Source organism: Notolabrus celidotus, chromosome 16 (genome assembly GCF_009762535.1).
Source record: "Notolabrus celidotus isolate fNotCel1 chromosome 16, fNotCel1.pri, whole genome shotgun sequence".
Taxonomy (NCBI): Eukaryota; Metazoa; Chordata; class Actinopteri; order Labriformes; family Labridae; genus Notolabrus; species Notolabrus celidotus.
The window spans coordinates 8,924,120-8,944,856 of NC_048287.1; the positions used below are offsets into that span (position 1 = coordinate 8,924,120).

The 20,737-nt window shown below is 40.6% G+C and overlaps 1 protein-coding gene across 2 annotated transcripts in view; it reads left to right on the forward strand.

The window, feature by feature from the left end:
• The window catches only part of arhgef1a (Rho guanine nucleotide exchange factor (GEF) 1a), a 31,902-nt gene that overhangs the window by 3,620 nt on the left and 7,545 nt on the right, over positions 1 to 20,737 (forward strand). The window contains exons 1-18 of one of the 2 annotated variants that reach the window (XM_034705282.1): positions 5,668 to 5,781; positions 9,976 to 10,138; positions 10,717 to 10,784; positions 12,558 to 12,621; positions 12,759 to 12,891; positions 13,751 to 13,860; positions 14,039 to 14,182; positions 14,262 to 14,512; positions 14,807 to 14,932; positions 16,161 to 16,278; positions 16,603 to 16,679; positions 16,848 to 17,019; positions 17,337 to 17,413; positions 17,535 to 17,707; positions 18,381 to 18,448; positions 19,285 to 19,473; positions 19,701 to 19,787; positions 20,188 to 20,237. In XM_034705282.1, coding sequence (XP_034561173.1) covers positions 9,994 to 10,138; positions 10,717 to 10,784; positions 12,558 to 12,621; positions 12,759 to 12,891; positions 13,751 to 13,860; positions 14,039 to 14,182; positions 14,262 to 14,512; positions 14,807 to 14,932; positions 16,161 to 16,278; positions 16,603 to 16,679; positions 16,848 to 17,019; positions 17,337 to 17,413; positions 17,535 to 17,707; positions 18,381 to 18,448; positions 19,285 to 19,473; positions 19,701 to 19,787; positions 20,188 to 20,237 — 2,052 coding nt within the window. In that variant the 5' untranslated portion in view covers positions 5,668 to 5,781; positions 9,976 to 9,993. Of the gene's footprint in view, positions 1 to 5,667; positions 5,782 to 9,975; positions 10,139 to 10,716; positions 10,785 to 12,557; positions 12,622 to 12,758; positions 12,892 to 13,750; positions 13,861 to 14,038; positions 14,183 to 14,261; positions 14,513 to 14,806; positions 14,933 to 16,160; positions 16,279 to 16,602; positions 16,680 to 16,847; positions 17,020 to 17,336; positions 17,414 to 17,534; positions 17,708 to 18,380; positions 18,449 to 19,284; positions 19,474 to 19,700; positions 19,788 to 20,187; positions 20,238 to 20,737 lie in introns of those variants that run through there. The other variant, XM_034705281.1, reaches the window with a different exon arrangement.

The following is a 20,737-nucleotide window of genomic DNA, read 5'->3' on the forward strand; positions in this document are numbered from 1 at the left end:
TGACAACTTCAGAACCAGAAAGGTCATCATTGTAATATTTGAACAGATTTTCAGCTTCCCACCCTGAGTATAAGCAAAGGGCAAGGTGTTGAGGGTGGGACATTCATTCCGTCTTCTTTAAGGAAAGTCTTGGCATATTTCAGCCTGGTTTATTTTCCATAAAGGCTGCCATTGTGATTGCATAAGTTGTGCAAACTTTGCACTCTTCCCCTTTGTTTCGAAAGTTAACAGAAATGAAGAGTCATGCTAAACATCATGTCTGAGTGAGCTGCAGGAGCCTCCTACAACTTTCTAAATAAACCTGATTTCACATGAATCATTTCAAACTCTGAGTCAGGAGCAGCCTGGAAAAACCAACATGGCTACATCTGCAGTGTAAACTAGACACCCTGAAGATTAAACCTTTACAGTGACTATTGTCCATGTACTGAAAAACTTCTAACTCTCAGTCGAAAGAAAAAGATTGTGCAATCAGAGGCGAATGGTTGCTCATGTTGCTGATAAAAGCAAACCATTAAACCATTATCCCTGTGTTGTTTTAGCAGTAATGTTTCATGTCTTTCATACACGTGTTTGCATTTAATCCTTGTTTGATTCCTCTCTTGTCAGATAGGCCGTGTTATGATTATTTCGGTCAGAGAGGCTAAACTTAAATTACCCAGGGTGCTTTTCTGTCCAGTAGGAATCAATCTGGGTTACTAGACCACTTCTGTCCCCACATTGGCTTTCAGCTGTCCTCAAAGTGGATCAGCTGACAATCACACATGGAGGGCTGTAATGAAAACAGAGCAGGTGATTGGATGGATGTACGGACCTAAAGTTGTTACAGAAAGTGTTCAGGGATTCTTCAAAAGCAGACAAGTGTGTGAGTTTAAGAGAGCATCATTTACTCTCTCTGCTCACAGCCTGACACATTTTTCAACAACATAAACAAAGCAGAGCAAACCTTTTCCTCTTTTACCTGGACTTTTGGGTGTCATAAAGATCATATGAATGATATTCCTTCAAGATAAATGACCCAAAGTCATTGAACACAATCATAATCTTTTGCTTGATTTTGATACATAATGAACAGTATCTGAAGGTCACATTCAAGCTTTACAAATGACCATGATAATGTCATGCTGAGACTTTAGGATGTAACTAGCTTGCAAAGTCTAATATGTATATAAGAGCTGTTATAGTCTTTTATAGGAGAGTCATAGACTACTTGAATAACAGTCAAAGCCACCATGACATCATCTATTAGTTTCTCTACAGGGGAGAAGAAGCATTGAGTTCTACATTTGGCCACCATGTTGGTTTTCTGGAGCAAGAAGGACCATATTAGAGTAAAGGTTGGACCTGAAGAGGAGCAAGCGGTTATCAAATGCTAAGCTATCAAAGCTAAATAGTTGTGGCTAACTCATTGGCTGCTGTATCCCGTAGCGTGAATAGCTAACCGTAATAGTGTGTTTTTTAGACTAAAGATGCTGAGAGAGCTTCGGTACTAGCTGACTCACCACCTGCTCACCATATTCTACATTAAGAGACAGTTGAGTGAACTGGTAATTTAAGACTTCTTATGACTGCTGTCCTTTGTTGCCTCTCTGGAGAAAGGTCAACAATTATCCTGACTCTTATGCACCAGCCAGCAATTAAATAAATGTAAAACAAACAATGAACAAGCTAAAGAGCCAGGTAAGGTGTAGCAGCATACCTGCTACTTTTTGCAACAATATCAATCAATATAATAAAACCAGGATTTCACTCACTTTGAATGTCAAAACTATCCCTCCCAACCAGATTTCCTCTTAGCCCCCACCCCCTCCCCTCTCTGTGGGCGCTCATGATAGTGCTGGAATCATAACCAACCGAAGTACGTAGTAGGGGCTGCCAGGGGCTGCTAGTAGGGGAGGATTGGAGATTAGCTGTGATTGGTCCGTCATTACGGGAATGAGGGGAATAATAACATAGCTTTATAGGCAAACACTGTGGAAAACACAGAGATTTCACAATAGTCTCTTATTACTCCACTTACCAATGAGTATCGATGGGCATTATGACCTTTTCTCCAAACCCAGCAGAAAAAAAGTAACGTATTTTACACCATTCCTACCAACAGCAGCTTTAAGTCAAGACATTTTGAGGTGATTTTGGACCAGGAAGCTTTACTTTCAGGAACTTTTCTCTTTAGAGACTAAAAGGTTCCTGTGGCTTATTGTCTGCGTTTCCACTGTGGCCTGAAGTTATGTGAACTTTATGCAGACCAGTAGAGGGCAGTAAGGAAGAGACAAATTGCATACAAGAAAGATGATGCCATAGAAGGAGACAGCCAGGCTGGCATTATCATGTGCAACACTACAGTTAGCCTGTCAGCATCAAGGCTTGATCATGCTTAATGGCATTGCAGATGGATTCGTTGAATCGACATTGGAGGGAAACAAGCGGTAGGGACTTATGAAGGGGTAGATCATCTACCCAGGAACTAAATTTAGACCCTGGTTCCTGCTGTTGAAATGCACAGGGTTCCCCAAAAGGTCCCTGGTTGCTGGGGAAAGTTCCTGCTGTTGTAAAGCAACATTGGACTGCCAGTTGGTGCCATAAACCACACAGCGAAACAGATTTTTATTAATTGTGAACTTGTGCAACATATTTCATCATATGAAAGCGTCAGGAGATTCATCAACCTGGGAAATGACAGAAACAAGTAGAGCTACTCAGTCATTAAAAATTATTGAAAGATGAACAACATACTTTTCTAATTCTACCACTCCGATACGGACGAGAAATGAGAGAGTAATCATTTCAATGATATCTCCTCTTGCCTCTCTCATAGTCGTAGAATCTGGACAGACGCTCTCTGAGCTCCTTGTGCTCACTCAGAGTCGGTGGAGGAGGCTTCATAAATAGCAATCAAGCCCTGCTCTGTGGCCGCAGTATTTATAGTCCATGAATATCGCTTTAAATGATGCCCAGAAAGGATTCTGCAGCACTTTATAGAGACGGACCATGAGTGAGACAGGAGGGAGATCGCAGCAGATCCAGTGATCGCTGCTCACCTCTAGAGATGTTCCACTGTCTTCTCCTAAACTGGATGAAGAGAGTGTTGGCCTAAAGGTCTGATGGGGAGAAGTATCATTGTCAGATCTTCACCACCTGATGTGGAGTTTGATTGAAGAGGGCAAATATCAAAACACAACATACAAGACAACATGCATAACAAACAAGTTTTTGTTGGCAGTCTGACCAGTAATAACCAATCAGGTGTCAGCAGTCTTTGGTGTGTGCAGGAAAAACAGCCTGTATGGAGAGCAAAAGCAAGAGGAACTAAATCTAGCTTAAGGACATCCCTGCTCGTATTATTAGTAATCTGAGGAAGATTTATTTCTAGAAGTTTTTTCCTGTAAGTGAAGCCTCTGTGGAACTTACTGTTAAAATTAAACTGAGACTCACCACAAACAGATGAATAGGCGCTTGACTGGAGGTGTGAATTTAATGTCACTTTTGATCTGAACACACAGTCACTGCTCAAGTTGTCCATTAAACTGTAAATGATGCAGGGCACAGGAAGGGAAGACTTACTCTTACTGGAATGCCTGAATTGTTGGCCATCGCTCCCAGAGGACATTTCTTTTTCACTTTGTAAGGTTTCAAGATTGTGTGAATAGAAGCCACGATAAAGTGCTGTCAAAGTCTGGATAGGTTAGTAACAGCTGGGTTTGTCTATGAAAACAAAGGATTGAGTTTTTACTCTACTGCCCTCTATAACCAGAGCCATTGAGGAATAATTGCACTTGTTATTGTATCTATATACCTTATATTTTACATTTGGGCAGTTAGAGTTATTTATGAGAGTTTTCTCTTTTATTCGATCAGTTCAGTTCAGTAAGTCCCCATCAGAAAGATAGTTATACTATTCAACCTTAACCCAACGATCAGTATTTTGGTTGGTAACAGATGTTGTTAAATTTAGTTCAGCTAAAAGCAGAAGGAAGAGGTCTGCAGTAAAAACAACATATGAGGATGATGCTGCTTCTGCAGTTTTCTGGACTCACTGTGTTTTCCGACTAGTCTGAATATTGTTCTGCATATTGTTCAGGGAAGCACCCTTATCCAACCTGTGAATATGAAGCAAACGTATCATAGGGTATGAGAGTTTATACAGGAGCTCATCAGCGGGTGGTGCATTGAATGTTAGAAAAAGACTGGTGAATAGATCTGTTAAGGGTGGCTTTTTTCAAAATTGCCTACAATACTAGCAGTACGTACAGATTTGACCAAAATTCAGTATGTAGTATGTAGTATGTGAACAAGAGCAAAATCGGATGTCGAACTGATCCAGGAAAATGTCTCAGTATGCAGCGGACCAGTCTCCCTTGCGTACTGTTTCCCACAATGCACAGTGCTACTCGGTTTTATATGTGCATTATCCCCACCCACGGTGTTGGAGTCGTATCAGATGTTTAACGGTCCATTACATTTATAGTGAAGTACTGAGAAATAAACACAGTTGAACCTACTAACTTCCGGTAATTACAGAAGCGATACCCATCCCACTGGTATCTGTTCATGTCTGTGAAAATCATTAAATTCCATATAAACCACTTCTTAAGTGTTTAAATCACAATTGGATGCTAAAGAAGAACTTTTGCTGTCAGCTTGGCCATTGTTTACTTCCACTTTCTGAAACCAAAAAATCCAGCGACGCCCAGCATCCTGCAAAACAGATCCAACAGAACAGTTATACTACATACACATACATCAGACACAGTATGCAGCACAGCATATACTGCATACTTCATCAATAGGCAGTATTCAGTACTTTTGAAAACAGCCTTCATGTAAAGAAAAGGACATGATAACTTCCTGTATCATTTTGAGTCAGGGTGTTTCGTTGTGTCACCAGGGAGACGCCCTTTACTGAAATTCAACAATCTCTACAATATACCAAAAAGTGTTGTTTCTGACAGGCTTGACGACTTGATTTGTCATTCTGGGCCTGTGCATCTAGTCAAGGTTATATTCAAAGATACTTTTTGGACCATTTATCCTTTATTAGGACAGCTAAAAAGGGACAGGGAACGTTGGGAGTGGAGAGTGGGGGATGATACGCAGCAAATGGTCGACGTTAAGAATCAAACCACTGCATCCGGGACTAGAACAGCTGTACATGGGACACGCCCAATGACTGTGGAGCCACTCTGATGCCTTTTGTTGTGCCTTTTCATGCATATTATCAATCCTTTTAAGCACATGTTGTGCTTTATTTACATGAACTCCATCTTATAAATCATTATAAAAGACTATAGAAACCAAACTGTGCAGTACCAGCTCTGCTCCAGCTTTGTTCATTCTGACCACAAAATGAATTATACTATTACTAATTGACCTCTACCACTAGTTCTTAGTACTGCAGGTAAAACATGAAGATCCAAATAATTCACAATAGTTCTTGTGATTTAGTTTGTCAGATTTCTTCATCTCTTAAAACATGCACATAATGAAACGGTCATGCTGTTTGAGTGTGTGTGGTTAAAACGTGTGTCGCTGTGTTGTAATCAGTCGGCTCTGACTTCTGCTTTCACAGCGTGTTCATGTTCATGTGATCACAAAGAGAGCTTCTTCTTTTCTGACAAGAAAAACAGCACAAAAAAGACATGACAGAAATAAACACACAGGAAGTTACTGAGTTCAGGAGCACTTGATTTCATCATTAGGAGATTACACTGAAGAAGAAAAACCTGTGTGTTGAATGAGTCTGCCTCCAAAAGGATTCCCGGCACAGACTAAATTTGATAAGTACGTTTTATCTTAAATTTCAAATCTATAAATTATTTTTACAAGTTGTGAAGGTCCTGATGGTTTGCTTTTGGTCATGAATGTATTGATAATTCTACAAATGAATTCGGTCAAGCTTTGCTAATGAGATATTTTAATACTGCAGTGCACCGTGTTTTAACATTCTGCAGAAACTAACTTTTCTCTGCAGGTTACCAAGTCCACAGAGGTTATTGCTTGTTTTGAAAGTTAAATTAAGTTAAGGAGGAGGTGGAACATAAGAAAAATGTTGTGTTTTTGAAAGGAGGTATCATTGCAGCTCTCTTTGTAACACCATCATTGTGTTTAAGATTACACTATTGATTAAATACACAGAATAATTCATGCAACGTAGAAAACAAACTTAACGTTACAAGCTTCCTGTTCTATGATGACTCTTAAATGCTTTTTAAAATATCTTTACCATTATTCTTTTTACTGCTCTTAATCTTTCAAAGCCCAATACCAAGGGGTCTATTTTAGGTCTATTATAATACCTGGTCATTCATTTAGTGTATTTTTATTCAGACTCTTTTTTGCATTATGCACACTAAACTTATAGACTCAGTTTGCTGTTATTGATACAATTTAAGCCTTTGTGTTTTAAAAGTTGGGGGTTAATATTTTAAAGTTTAAAATGATCAAACTCAACTACAACTTAACATCTTAATTTGGACATCACAAATGTAAGAAGTAAGCAATATGAATCAACAGTGATGTCCACAGAAGTATAATGCTTCATCTTGTTAAGATTCAGTTTAAGATGCTTCATAATAAATTTGAAGTCTTCTGAAAAGTTTAAATGTCAGATTAAGTTTACCTTCCTTTGTTATTCTGTTGCAATATGGGTCCGGCTTTTGCTTTCATATTCTACAGTGGTGTTTGTATTAAGGTCAAGGGTTAGACTGGACATCTCTGGAGTAACAAACAAATCTTGTTTATGTCAAAGATTCAGATTAACTGATTATTAGGGCCTTTATAAAAAAAAGTGTTTATTGCTAACATTGAGTGGCCATAGAAATGGTTCTTTTGTGTGTTTGTATCCTATGTTTCATGACATTTTGGTGTGGTTTCATTTCAGCCATCTACGGTTCACTCTTATATTTTCATGTTGTTTTTTTTTCAATCATTACTAATTGAAAAAAATAATGTCCTTACCAAAACTATGAGTGTATGTTGTATTTTTGACAGATTATTACACTCTATATTAAAATGTGTTTGGTTGGCTATTCGGGAATCTGAATGTTCTGTTTGTATGGTTTTTGACATTTGTCCCTGTTCATTTGTCTCTCATTTCATCTCCTCTATCCCTCTCTACTCAGTCTCAGCAGATGTCTGTCTAACATGAGTCTGGTCCTGCTGGAGGTTTCTGCCTGTTAAATGAAGTTTGTCCCTGCCACTGTAACTTGCTAAATGCTGCAAAGTGCTCTGCTCATGGTGGACTAAGATGAGATCAGACTGAGTCCTGTCTGTAAGATTGGAGTATATAAAAAGTGTTAGATAGATAGATAGATAGATAGATAGATAGATAGATAGATAGATAGATAGATAGATAGATAGATAGATAGATAGATAGATAGATAGATAGATAGATAGATAGATAGATAGATAGATAGATAGATAGATAGAAGGTAGGTTGGTTGGTTGATTGATTGATTGATTGATTGATTGATTGATTGATTGATTGATTGATTGATTGATTGATTGATTGATCGGTCGGTCGGTCGGTCGGTCGGTCGGTCGGTCGGTCGGTCGGTCGATCGATCGATCGATCGATTGATTGATTGATTATTCTTCCTGTGTCTATGGGTTGTTTTGATCTCCTTGACTTTAAGTATTTTCCCTCTTTTTTCATCTCTCAAGTGTGAAACCATTTGAAAAAAGAGGAAGAGAAAGTCCTCTCATGCGGGTGTTAGGTGTGTCAGGGGTGACGGATGGTTGAACATGATGGGAGTCACCCAGAGGGCTGTGTTTGATTACTAAGGCAGTACTTCTTTTAATTGACTTAAATAATATTCTGGCATACTTATCTACCAATATCGGTATGTGCAATGAGTGTTGTGCAAGTTTACACGAAAATGAACTAGTTCAAAGTTCAGTTCCTACAGTCTAAAATGAAGTTTGTCACGTTCATAGTTCTTTTTTCTTATTTTTTTAAACTAAGTTCATCGTCCATGAAATGAACTATTTCACAATCTTTTTTTATCTGATATATAACCTTTTTAGTAGAGCCTCCTATACTTCAGCCTTGAGGACTCAATCAATGACATTTACTGAAATACATCAATTACTATATTCTACTATAGAGTTAAAGACATATTAAGTGTAAAAGACAAGAAAATCTGCAGCTTTGAAAACTTTGAAACACACATCTAACAACTTGTCAGCTGAATATTTAGCAAAATGATTCGACTATAATGCCCCAACACACAGGGAAGATCCCCTCAAATGAAATGACTTAGGGTAAATAAAAACTGAACAAAAACTAAAGTGAACTATTCCTCATTACAAAAAAGCTACACCTCTCTAAAACCAAACCAGCCCATTTTGATCTGATCTGATTAATTCATAAAACTCCTTCAAATGTTCACAGAACCTGCTTCACAGGCACCGCTAACTACCTCTGGATTACTACATGCATAAGCCATGCCGAATGTAAAAATGCTAAATATATGACAGAAGACAGATAAACTATGCAATAAATACATGTGGATGTTAACATGCATGGAGGACTACAGGCTGGTGGTGCTAGCTCTGCCAGTGTTGGCCAAATGTGGAAGTAGAAAATTGCTCTTTATTTGTTTAATTACAATGTTCATATAAACCTGAAACACAGCAGTACCACATGTGGACATTATTTGAGTGTGACGTCAGAAGAGGATGGCCAACATATGATGAGGTCACAGGTATTGCAAGAGGGGTAAATAAGGCCCATGTTCAAGTCTACATGTCCAAGAGTGGGATCTTTTAGTGAAATGCTCCCTTCGGGATGAGTCAACGCAGACGTCAGCATGAACCAGAAATACCTCCCACACTGCTAATCAATAATCTGAGTAATACCAACACAGTAGGAGCACAAAGCTTGTCAGTGAATGGGGACGTGCTTTTGAGTTTGTTGTGATGCAGCTCAGAGGTTACCACAGACACAGTTTGACAAAAGTACTCTCATCCATTACTCATGTAGAAGTTCTGATATGATATACATCGACTTCAGACCACACTGTGTCCATTATTTTATTTGGATGAGTTTTTCTTGTACTCACCGCCCCCTGTGGCTATGACTGAGACAAAATCTTCACTGGCTGGGACTGTCATTAAACCTGCGACTCTCTGAAAAGACTGAACATTGTGAATGAGACGTACCTCTGTGTCTTCCAACTAGTCAGAACATTTTTCTGCATATTGTTCAGAGAAACACCCTTATCAAACCTGTGAATATGAAGCAAACATATCATAGGATATGAGAGTTGATACAGGATCTCACCAGCAGGTGGCCGAATGTAAGAAAAAGACTAGTGAATAGATCTGAAGTAGTTCTGTTAAGAAGAGCAGACAACAACTTCCCGTATCATGTTTATCTTTAAGATCTGAAGGCTTTACTGACGAGAACATCAGAGTGTAAAACATGTCACTTCCTGTCAGCAGTAGGGGAGGCTGTGAACAGGCCTGGACACTTATCATAGGTGTGAAATTAGAGGAAGATTGAACAATGTTAATGAAAGTGACAACAATTTTCAGTTCCTTTGCAAACTACCCAAGCACATCAAACTTTGACCCCCTGCAACAATCATGTCCTTTGATGGAAACTCAAGCTTTCAACTGCTTTTACTCTTCAAGGTGTCTTTAATACGCTGACACAATTTGGGGAAGATTCAATAAATCCCCTTTGAGGAGTTTGTTAAAATCTGAACCCGGTAATGGCTAAAAAGAGACCTGTGACCTTAACGTTTCTATAATAATGCAGTTTTTAACTCACCTTCATACAGTGAATGTTAATGTTTCTTAAAATGATCCAGATCACACTGCTGCTGTAACTTTCCCTGACCCTACAGGTAGTTTGATGCCTCCGCGGTGCAGCAGTGGATGACCAAGGTTCTGATATCTGTTAATGAACTGCCTCTTTTGTTCCCATTAAGATAGAATTTTTGTACTAATTTCTGTCTGTTTGTCTTCCAGAATAAAGAGAGGGAGAGAATGAGGGAGCGAGAGAAGGCTGCAAGGGAGAGGGAGGCTCGGTACAGTAACGGTCACCTGTTCACCTCTCTGACGGTTTCAGGAATGACGCTGTGCTCAGCCTGCAACAAGAGCATCACAGCCAAGGAGGCACTCAGCTGCCCCAGTGAGTCACATCAATACTGCCTTTTATTAGTGCAATGTGCAACAAATACATTTAGGGTAATGTAGCAGAAGTGAAAGGTTTCCAGGACCCTGTATCAAAGAAATGACTCCAGAATCCGAAACTAAAATCAAAATGGCTGACTGGGTCTTCACCATGAGGATAAGAGACTTTTTGCAGGTCTTGACATGACTCATGACTACCAGTTTCCTTGTATGTTGGTGAAACCCGCTTCAGGGGTTGTATTTTAAAACATTTCAGGGTAGTCATTTTGCCAAAGCAAGTCAAAGCCACCATTTTTTTTATTCATGGCAGATCAAAACCATGATTTTTATAATGATTCCCTGCATTGTAATAGATTCCTAGCACCACATGGTCCTTAGCCCCTGATTTGAAGTGTTTGTTCCTTAGAGAGTACATGTATGGAGAGATCATCCACGCAAGGATTATGAAAAGGTTTTTAAATCTGTAAAGGTTCTGGACAGAGAGTTGGTAAGAAGCTGAAAAAGAGGACTGAAGACAGAAAGAGGTATAACGTCTCCACTTTCTCTTCTTTACTAACATGTTTTTTATTTTCCCAGCATGCAATGTGACGATCCACAACCGCTGTCGAGACACTCTGCCAAACTGTGCGAAGATGAAACAGAGGGTAAGACATGGAGCAGAGTGAGGTTCAGTAAATGAGCTGTAGATGTTTTTCAGGTTCTCTCTGATGTGTTAGCTGAATGCAGGTGTTTAGGGTGAGTTTTCCTTCTCAATGATCTAAACAGACAACTAAAGTACATTTTCCAGCTCCTTCATAGAAACAGCTGATAGATTCTGGTTGCATGCAGAACCTGCACCAATATAACATGCGCAGGTAGCAGCTTGATTGGTAGGTACATAGTCCAATCATTTCATTCAGACATAGTGAAATGTTTGGACGAACTTCTCACCGCCCTGCAGCTGCCACAGTCACCAGAGTGTTTTCACTGTGTTGTTTGAGTAAAAGGCTCTTCAACTATTACAACCAAAATGTTTTCCACAAAAGATCACCTACCCAAGCTTTAACACCTTTAGATAAAGATTTTTGATTATCAGTCAAATATGATCGTCTTGAACCAGACCAGCCAACAAAAGCAAATGGGTGCCAGAAGTGACCGTTGCTATGACCCTGTAGCTTTAAAATATCATATGACAAATAGTTTAGAAAAAAATAGCTAATGCTTGCTGACACACACAACAACAAAATAATGGAAGTGAAACAGAAAGGAAAGTAGTGTGGCTTTGGTTAAGTAAACCTTTAGAGAAGCTCAATTACATTTTTTACATATCTAAATTGTTCACTTCTTGTTCAGTGCACAGCTTAACATTGTGATATTTATAGTGGGCGGAGCCAGACAGATGTCAACGAAATGTGATCTGACTCGCCCACACAGTCTAGAGACCTGGTCTGAACAGTAAAATGAGCCGTCGAGTTTCTTATCACACATTCACACACAAATTTCAAGTCCCATCTTGTATAAATTGCAGCTGTGATAAAAGTATTAAAGTGCATCACAGTCACCAACGCAAAAATGGAATGCACAATGTTGGTTTTGATTCTGCAACCATCAGCACACAAACCCACCACAGAGCAATCAGGCGCCTGTCAGGTTTCAATCAGTGACAGTGGAAAAAAGTGTTTGTTCTTTGAGTGTCCACTGGAGGCTGTCCCCCGTGTCAAAATATCCATTTTTGAATCATAAATAAACACACTTACAGCCCGGTTCAAAATGTGGTTTTGGTCTGAGTAGCTTAGTTTGCAGACACAGAGGGAAACATTTAAATTGTTCTATCTTATCCCTTAAGATTAGATGGAGGCTAGGTTTCATACGTACATTTTCACTGCATTAATGATTTTTGTCTGAAAAACAAGATGCTTTAGGTAACTTCTTAGCACAGATTAGAGTTCACCTTTGCTGCAAACTGACTTTGTAAAAATACAGTCACATTAATCATAACTGTCCCTTTTTCACCCCTAAAGTAAACAAATGATCAACATATTAAAACAAAAATGTGTTTCTGACACTATGATGTCAAACTTTTTTAAGGTAGAAAACTGGTTGATGTCTGCTTTTGGACGCACAAACCTGATTTCACCCTGTTTCTAATTTCAACCATGGATCTCAGGTTAGCGCTGACTGGTCGTATAATCTGTCTGGGAGTTCAAAATGTAACATAGCACAGTGTTCAGGTATCTATCAGCTGATCAAACAAAAACATCTGAATGTTTTTAATCCATGAAAAACACACCTGCTGTTATCTGTGACAGCTGAAGCTTTCCTGATGTGACTTGAGCTAGAGTTGTGAAGTGAATTCATGTTCAGACTTTAGGGTTAGTAAAAGTAGAATGATATTCACATGGTCCAAGCTGATTTGTTTGTTGTCCTTGTACCCACAGCAGCAGAAAACAGCCCTGTTGAGGAATAACTCAGCCCTGCAGACCGTCACACTGCGCACTAAAAGTGAGACATTTTCTTTTCCTTCTCCCTCATTCTTTAATTACCTTCCTCTTAAACATGCAGTACAGATTCTGATTATTCTCCTCCTCCTACATCTCTTTTTTCACCTCCCTACCTGAAACATTAATTTTATTCCACAGCTCCAGGAATGCGTGAGCGCCCATCGTCTGCCATTTACCCCTCCGACAGTTTCAGACAGACCCTGTTGGGGTCACGCCGAGGTCGCTCTGGCCTCTCTCTGTCCAAGAGCGTCTCCACCAATAATATCTCTGGGTAAGTAACGCTTTCACTGTCCACTACTAAACACAATGTAAGACTCGCTTCTTACACAAAAGCAGCACCGTAGATGGTAAAACACGGCACAGCAGCAGTGTGTTCCTGTACAGTGCATACTTAGCCCACATTACACCTGCAGACAATGTGAAGCAATCTGTTGTAGCTTCGTTAGGTGTGTGTCTACTCTGACTCAATAGAAAGTCTTTATAAACAGGATAAAAGCCGGCTCATGTTGCAGAGAGATCCGGATCAGACTCAACCTTTGTGTGATCACATTACTGAATGCTTTGACAGTTAAGTGAACAGCAGCAGTTTAAAGCAGTGATTCACCTGCAATGCTTCATTTAGGAATAACTGACTGTCACTAAAAGCAAAAGTGTGTCTGCTTGCTCTCTCGCTGCCTCTATGTGGAGGTCATAACCATTCAAAGAAATCAGCCTGGATTAGTGCATTCTGCAAAGTGGCTCTTATCTTCTTTCAGGATACACCTTCAGTTAGTTTTAAGCTTTTGTTTATCAGACTGAATTCTGCTAAAAGGCATCAAACTGTGAGTCTGACTGACTGAAAGTTTGAAAAGCAACATAAAACATCAAATCATCAGTTTAGAAAAAAACGCTCTTGAATGAAAAAGATGACAATGACTGATTTATTTTTCATGATGTGCAGCTGCAGCTAAGAAGCAACACAAACTGGAACTTTATTGCTAATCATTAGCTCTTCTTGAGGAGTTTTCTAATCACTCCCAGAGGCTGTATCTGTTGTGAGATGATGGCTCCTGGGCTTAGAGTCTGATTCTGCTGAATACTCTCTGCTGAATACCTGGAGCAGGATCACTTACAGTTTGTTGTTGTTGTAGGAACCTGAATGACGACTCTCCTCTGGGTCTACGGAGGATCCTGTCCCAGTCCACAGACTCCCTCAGCTTCAGGAACAGAGCCATGTCTATGGAGTCCCTCAATGATGATGGTAAGAGAGCTAATAGTCACTAAAGAGACGGAAAATTATTCAGTGTAACAGTTTGATGTTACAATTTAGTTATCAAGTGATATTTGTTTAAAAATATTCATGTTTAATTAATGAAATAAATGTATTCATTTATTTAATGTACACTTCAGCATATTTTCCCTGCTGGTCTCTTGTTTAGGAGAGCTGTACTACACCTCTATTCTGGAGGAGATCGAGTATGAGGGTCAGGAGTTTAAGGCGGACTCGTGGAGCATGGCGGTGGACAGCAGCTACCTGCAGACTCACCGCAAAAACATCATCAAGAGGCAGGACGTCATCTATGGTGACAGGAACATACTCCTCCTTCAGCAGCTTTAACCTTCTGTATTTATTTTCACTGACTCTCTTTGTGTCTGTCACAGAGCTGATCCAGACCGAGCTGCACCACATGCGGACCCTGCACATCATGGAGCGTGTGTTCAGACAGGGCATGCTGGAGGAGCTGCAGCTGGAGCCGAGCACTGTGCATGCCATGTTCCCCTGCCTGGACCAGCTGATCAGGATACACTCACACTTCCTCGCACAGCTCCTGCTGCGACGCAACCTCAGCATGCATCCCGGGTCCAGCCGCAACTTCACCATCCACCAGCTGGGAGACATTCTGCTGGAGCAGGTGAGTGACCTGCACAGACATCAGACTAGTGCAGGACTACAGAACTGAAGAATTAAACTTTATCTCCTGTACAACATTTGTCTCATTCCTGTTTGCTGCTGAAGTATATAACTGCTCATCAGGAAGTCTCTGAGGGTTATTTTGGGGGTCTAACTAACTATCAATACTCAACATAAACAAAACTGCACCAGCACCAGGCCTGATCAGAGCCTGTTTCTCCATTCGGCTTTCCTTAACATTTAAGATGCCTTTCGCAGACAAACACACTAACCTATGTGTGTGTTCCTGTGCCAGTTCTCAGGTCAGTGTGCAGACGACATGAGGAAGACGTATGCTGAGTTCTGCAGCCGACACATGAAGGCCGTCAAACTGTATAAAGAGCTGCTGTCCAGAGACAAAAGGTTCCAGTGCTTCATACGGGTGAGACATTAGAATCACTCCCAAACACAAACTGAGCAGGTATGGTTTTTAAAGTTGTGCACACTGAAAATAACAGCAACAATTCTCCACATTTAGCTCTTAAATGTCTTAAAAATGTAGTGGGAATTTTTAAGTTACTTTTTTTAGTTACTTTTTTTTATGATGTTTTGGAGCTCAATGTGGAGAAATGTTGCTGTTATTTTCATTATTACTAATAAGAGGGAGGAATATAGATCACACAACAGTGAGTTAGAGGCTTAACAAAAAAAGTTCAACGACATGCAGCTGATTTGTGTGGTATTTTCCTCAAATGTGTCTACCACCCATGATCCTTTGGTGCATGGGCTGCAGACCTACTGAAGACGCAGAAGACGCATCAGATGCATCGTTCACAGCCTGAGATATCCCATGATTCTTTGCATCCAAATTCAAACAAGATGGTGGATTTTCAAACAGTTGAATAATACACTGTTAAATAAGTATTTGGATTCAACTCAATAGCGAGCTGCATAAACTGAAACCTGAAATTATCTTTGAAATGTTGGTGATGGTGTTTCAGTTACCTGAGTTACCCACCCATGCTAGGGGCAGCGTAAGGATGGGAATGGTTGGTTGTGTAAACAAGGGATCCTCCATAAACTAAACTGTCCCAGTTGAGTTCAGTTTAGCCTGACCGGTCTGTCCAGGCTTCAGAGGCTGCAGCTCCTGGAATGAGACACAGCTGTTGTCATAAAGTCATTAAAGTATTTGCAGTCAGACAAAATAAATGTTGTCTGTACATCATGTAGTGTACAGCAACCATGAGAGAAAAAATAAGATTTTATAAGGTCGTCCTCTTCAGATCTGTCCTGTAACTGTCTTCAGAGAGATGACAGGAAGGGTGACGCACCCACATCAGAGACCTGTACAGAGGCACAGCCATGTAATCTTTTATCTTTAGATGTGTTTCCACCAAAAGCACCATGAACTTTTAGCCCCGGGAACTACTTTTCAATATACTTAAAGGTTCATCAAGCTTGATATTAGCTGTGTTTCAAGAGATCCAAAGCCTAGTGAAAGTTATACTCAAAAATATGCTGATGTGTGAAAGTTTCATCTGAATTCTGCAAACAAGAAACTCCTGATGCTGAAAATCCACCTCACCTTGAAAGTCTGTCTTTGTGACTGTGAAAGGTGAAAGCTACCAGTTTAACTTTAAAGGAAAAGTGAGTGAGAACTTTCTTTTCAGCGGGTGAGTCGGGGGCCGTTGCTGCGTTGCCATGGTGTCCAGGAGTGCATCTTGTTGGTGACTCAGCGGATCTCAAAGTATCCTGTTCTCATCCAGAGGATCCTGGACAACACCACCGGTGAGTCAGCACACAACACATCACAATGGTTTCATTATTCATCCAGTTATAACATTTTTAAAGGAGGAAGTTATAAAACCCAGAAAAAAATTCTAGGTCTGTGACAGAGCTTCAGAATAAAAGCAGGGAACAGCACGTTTGTGGAGTATTTACATCTTTGTTTCATCCACTGAATAATTTGTTTCTCATGGATAAGACATTTTCCTCCAACATCTCCAGTATGAGTATGAGACCTGCAGTGTCTCATAGTCTCAGTCAGACCTTCATGTTCAGCTGTGCATGTTGTGCTAACATAATAATCCTGTCTGCATCTTGATCTTCCAGATGATGAAGAGGAAGCATCCTCTCTGGCTCAGGCTCTCTCCATGGTCAGAGAGCTGCTCAGTTTGATAGACCAGCAGGTAACCAAACTTTCAGTCAGAGAGGAAGATCATTTCATTTTGTGTTTTAATCTCTGCACAGAACATAGACAGGAGAACAGAAGGAAAACTGAATGATTCATAGAGTTAAGAAAAAAGTGGTGTTGTGAGTCAGGGGTTGTGTTAATGGTGGTGCATCCTGGTTGTCAGATGGAGGATTTGGAGAAAACCCATCGTCTGCAGGAGATCCAGGCCAAGCTGGACCCTCGGGCCGAGACCAGAGTCCGGGACGGATCACTTTTCAAACCTGGAGAGCTTTTCAGACGGAGACTCGTCCATGAAGGAATCCTCTACTGGAAAACACCTGGATCAAGACTCAAAGGTATACAGTGCGGGGAAACCAGTACGGCATAATGTGTACTGAGGATGTCTGCGAATGAGAATCCAGACTGGGTGAGCAGGACACTGAAAAAGGGTCCTGTGATATTGGAAAATCGGCTTATATACCCAGAAACCCTGTCAACATATAACCCTAAACAGATTTACAGATTTATACTAAATATATGAATACAGTTAAACCTTTTTCTCTCTGGGAGCCCCAAAAATCAGATCTTGTGTTATATACTAGTGCAACTTGTGTTTTGGATTATTCTGTAAGTTACAGTATATAGTAGCTTTGTTTTTGTCTTGTTGGTGTAGATATCCAGGTCCTCCTGATGACAGACATCCTGGTGTTTCTGCAGGAGAAGGACCAGAGGTACATCTTTCCATGTCTGGTAAGAAAAGCAGGATTCACTTATGGATCATTTCTTACTGATGATTATAAAAATAACTCTTCACACAGTTCCTGTCTCCATGTTTCACCTCCTGAAAACCATCCTGTGTTCTGTGATCCAGGACAAACCCCCAGTGCTGTCCCTTCAGAACCTCATTGTGAGGGACATAGCCAATCAGGATCGAGGGATGTTCCTCATCAGCGACTCGTCTCCTCCTGAGATGTACGAGTTTCACGCTGCCACCAAAGAGGACAAGAACATGTGGATCCGACACATCCAGCGCACCGTCAGCAAGTAAATGCACACAGACACGAACACATACACGTCAGATATGGATTTAATGATTTATTCTCATCCAGGTTTTATGATTAAATGTGTGATCTTTGGTATTTTGGTGTGTAAAGAAATACGAAAAAACGTGCAAATGTGTGCAGGTGTTATAAATGTTAACCTTCATATTTCAGGAGTGCACATCATTACAGAATCCAGATGCTTTAGTTTCATCACTTGAAAGAAGTATTCACAAGTAAAATCGTAATGTAATATTGAGGGATTACAACACATGGATGTTCATGTGGTTACATCTGTTTGAAGGTTTTATAAATCCATCTATAGCTATACCGCTGGAGCCTATCAATGATGTTAGTGAGGCGGAGCTTAGAGCCTGGACAGGTCGTCAGTCTATCACAGGCCTGACACACTCACACCTATGGGTGTTTTAAAGCCACCAATTAACATCTGACGAGCATCATGTGACATCATGGTAACACAGGTGAAAGGTGAAATGTTTACATAGAGAGCTGCACACCCTGCTGGATGACAGAGAATAAACCTATGTGGATGAGTTGTTATTTTCTTACTTTTGAATGAATAGTTCAAATCAAACTTTTTGTAAGAACCAGAAACAAACAGGAAACATCCTCATCTATCCCTCAGAGATCACAGGATCTGTGCTCTGTGTTCTCAGGTGTCCATCCAGGGAGGAGTTTCCTCTCATAGAGACTGAATACAAGGCTCACCTGAGGAGACTCAAAGGTCAGGATGCACCCTTAAACACACGGTCAGACGTACATTAACATGACACACTTTACAGCGACTGTCGGGTGCTTCTATGTATCTCTGAGTCACTGTGACTCATCTGATCTGTTTGTCCTGCTCTGACATTAGAGAGTATCGATGATCAGTTTGTGTGACCTAAATGTGAAACAAATGAAGACTTTAGAAATAAAGTTCAGAACTTACAGTTGATAAAAGTAAAATCACTTTAAGATGGGTATCATTAGGTTTTCAGTTATCATAGAGTTAGACATTGTTAGCTGAGACAGAGGCAGTGTATTTTCTGTAGCCATTCAACAGTCTCTGCAGTTAACAGTTAACCAAAAACATACTCATTCAATTACGTTGTACGTGATTGTTTCTGTCACTGAAGGATGCCCAAAAACTCATGTCCCTTCTGACAAGACTGTACAGAGGCGTGAGGTTATTTTACTTTAGAATATAACCTCCACAAAACAATCTGAGGGTCTGAATCATTAAAGGATTGTGCAGCTTTTGTGCCCCCCTAGATGTGTGCAATAGAGCCAAAAAGATCATTCATAAAGCACGCACTTGAGGTTAAATGCTTCACATACTCTGCAGTCCAAACACCGTCTCTGTGCGTCAGTGTTGTTTGCATACATATAAATGATCCATTATCATTATCAGAACGTTCATTTTCTGAGCACGCAGTTGTTCATATCTGTGTTTATTATAGCTGTTAGGTGTTCAGGTGGTTCAGACTGTGCATCTGTATCAGCTGTTAGTACGTAGGTGTGATGTGAGTCCTAATGATGCATGATTAATAACTCCCCCCCCTACACACACACATACAGCTGACCTGCAGCAGAAGGACCGAGAGATGTTGGAGCTCCTGCAGGAGAGGGTGATGTTGTTCTGTGAGCTGACGGAGGTGACGAGTGGCCAGGAGGGGCTTCAACCCCCCATCACCCGATACTTATTCCGAGCGGACACACCACAAGCCCCCCGAGCAGAGAAACTGCTGATGGACGCCACAGCTGAGGGTAACCCCCATACCTTTAACTCTACCAGTAAATAAAGAAAAGACTGACGCTCCGCTTTGTGGAGGAGGTGGAGGTGTGCACATTATCCCGACTTTGAAGACGGTTGTGAATGCATTAAGAGTATGAAGCATCAGAAAAGTCCTACAATTTGATTTAATTATTCACATTTCTACTGAGCTATACTTAAAAGTTTGTGTTTGAGCTGCAGCGTGTGTTTTCTTGCACAGTGGACAGGTTGAGTGAGCTCCTCCTGGGCTCCAGCTTGGACATCCCTCTTCTGTATCATCACAACCACCTGGAGGCACTAGAGACCGGTGAGACAACGTACAAGAAACAAGGAGCATACAAAGAACACGGTGCAGACACAAACACACACACACACACACACACACACACACACACACCTACACACACGCGCGCACACACACACACATACACACACACACACACACACACACACACACATACATACACACACACACACACACACACACCCACACACACACACACACATACATACACATGCACACAAACACAGGGTGACATGCTGAACTCCTTCAAACTCATCAAGATGAAGAACTGAGTCAGAGCATCAGTCTAAAACTATACTGTCATCTTTATGTATTAGCCTACTCGAACAGACAGTCTCTGTAGCATGATTCATAAAGGTGTTGTGTTGTTCCAGCTCTAAGGCTGAGTGTTCTCTGTGTTCAGGTGATCAGGATCTGTTGGTGAACGGAGCTCATGATTTCTTTGCAGCAAAGGTGAGCTGAGGGTCAGGAGGGCTTTTTATTATTCCTGTAATTTAAAGTCAGCCAACATCAGCTGGTTTTGTGGGAGCACCAGACTCCCCCGTTACCTGAGCTGTGACACCCAGTGTGCATTTGATGTTGTCAGCATTTTACCCTTTCTCCTGATCCCCAGTTTTGATGAATGCAGCCCAGTGATCCCTTCTTAAAATATACTTTAACTCTGATTTCATTGATTTATAAATTCTCTTACTTAGAGATGTTAATGTGTGGCCCTGTTTTTATAATGTGGATAATGTGTTGCCATCTCTGCCTCGTCTTCTGCCAAGTAGCTAAGATGGATATCATTGGAGGCTAACTTTTTCAGGCTGTGGAACCACTGTATTCTCATCGTACACCACATTTCTACGTAGCTATCATTGGGGACTAAATAAATCAATTCTAAAAAGAATCAATGTAAACATGGACAAAGGCAAAATAAGACACAGCTCTAGAAAATGTATGTCCATTTAACC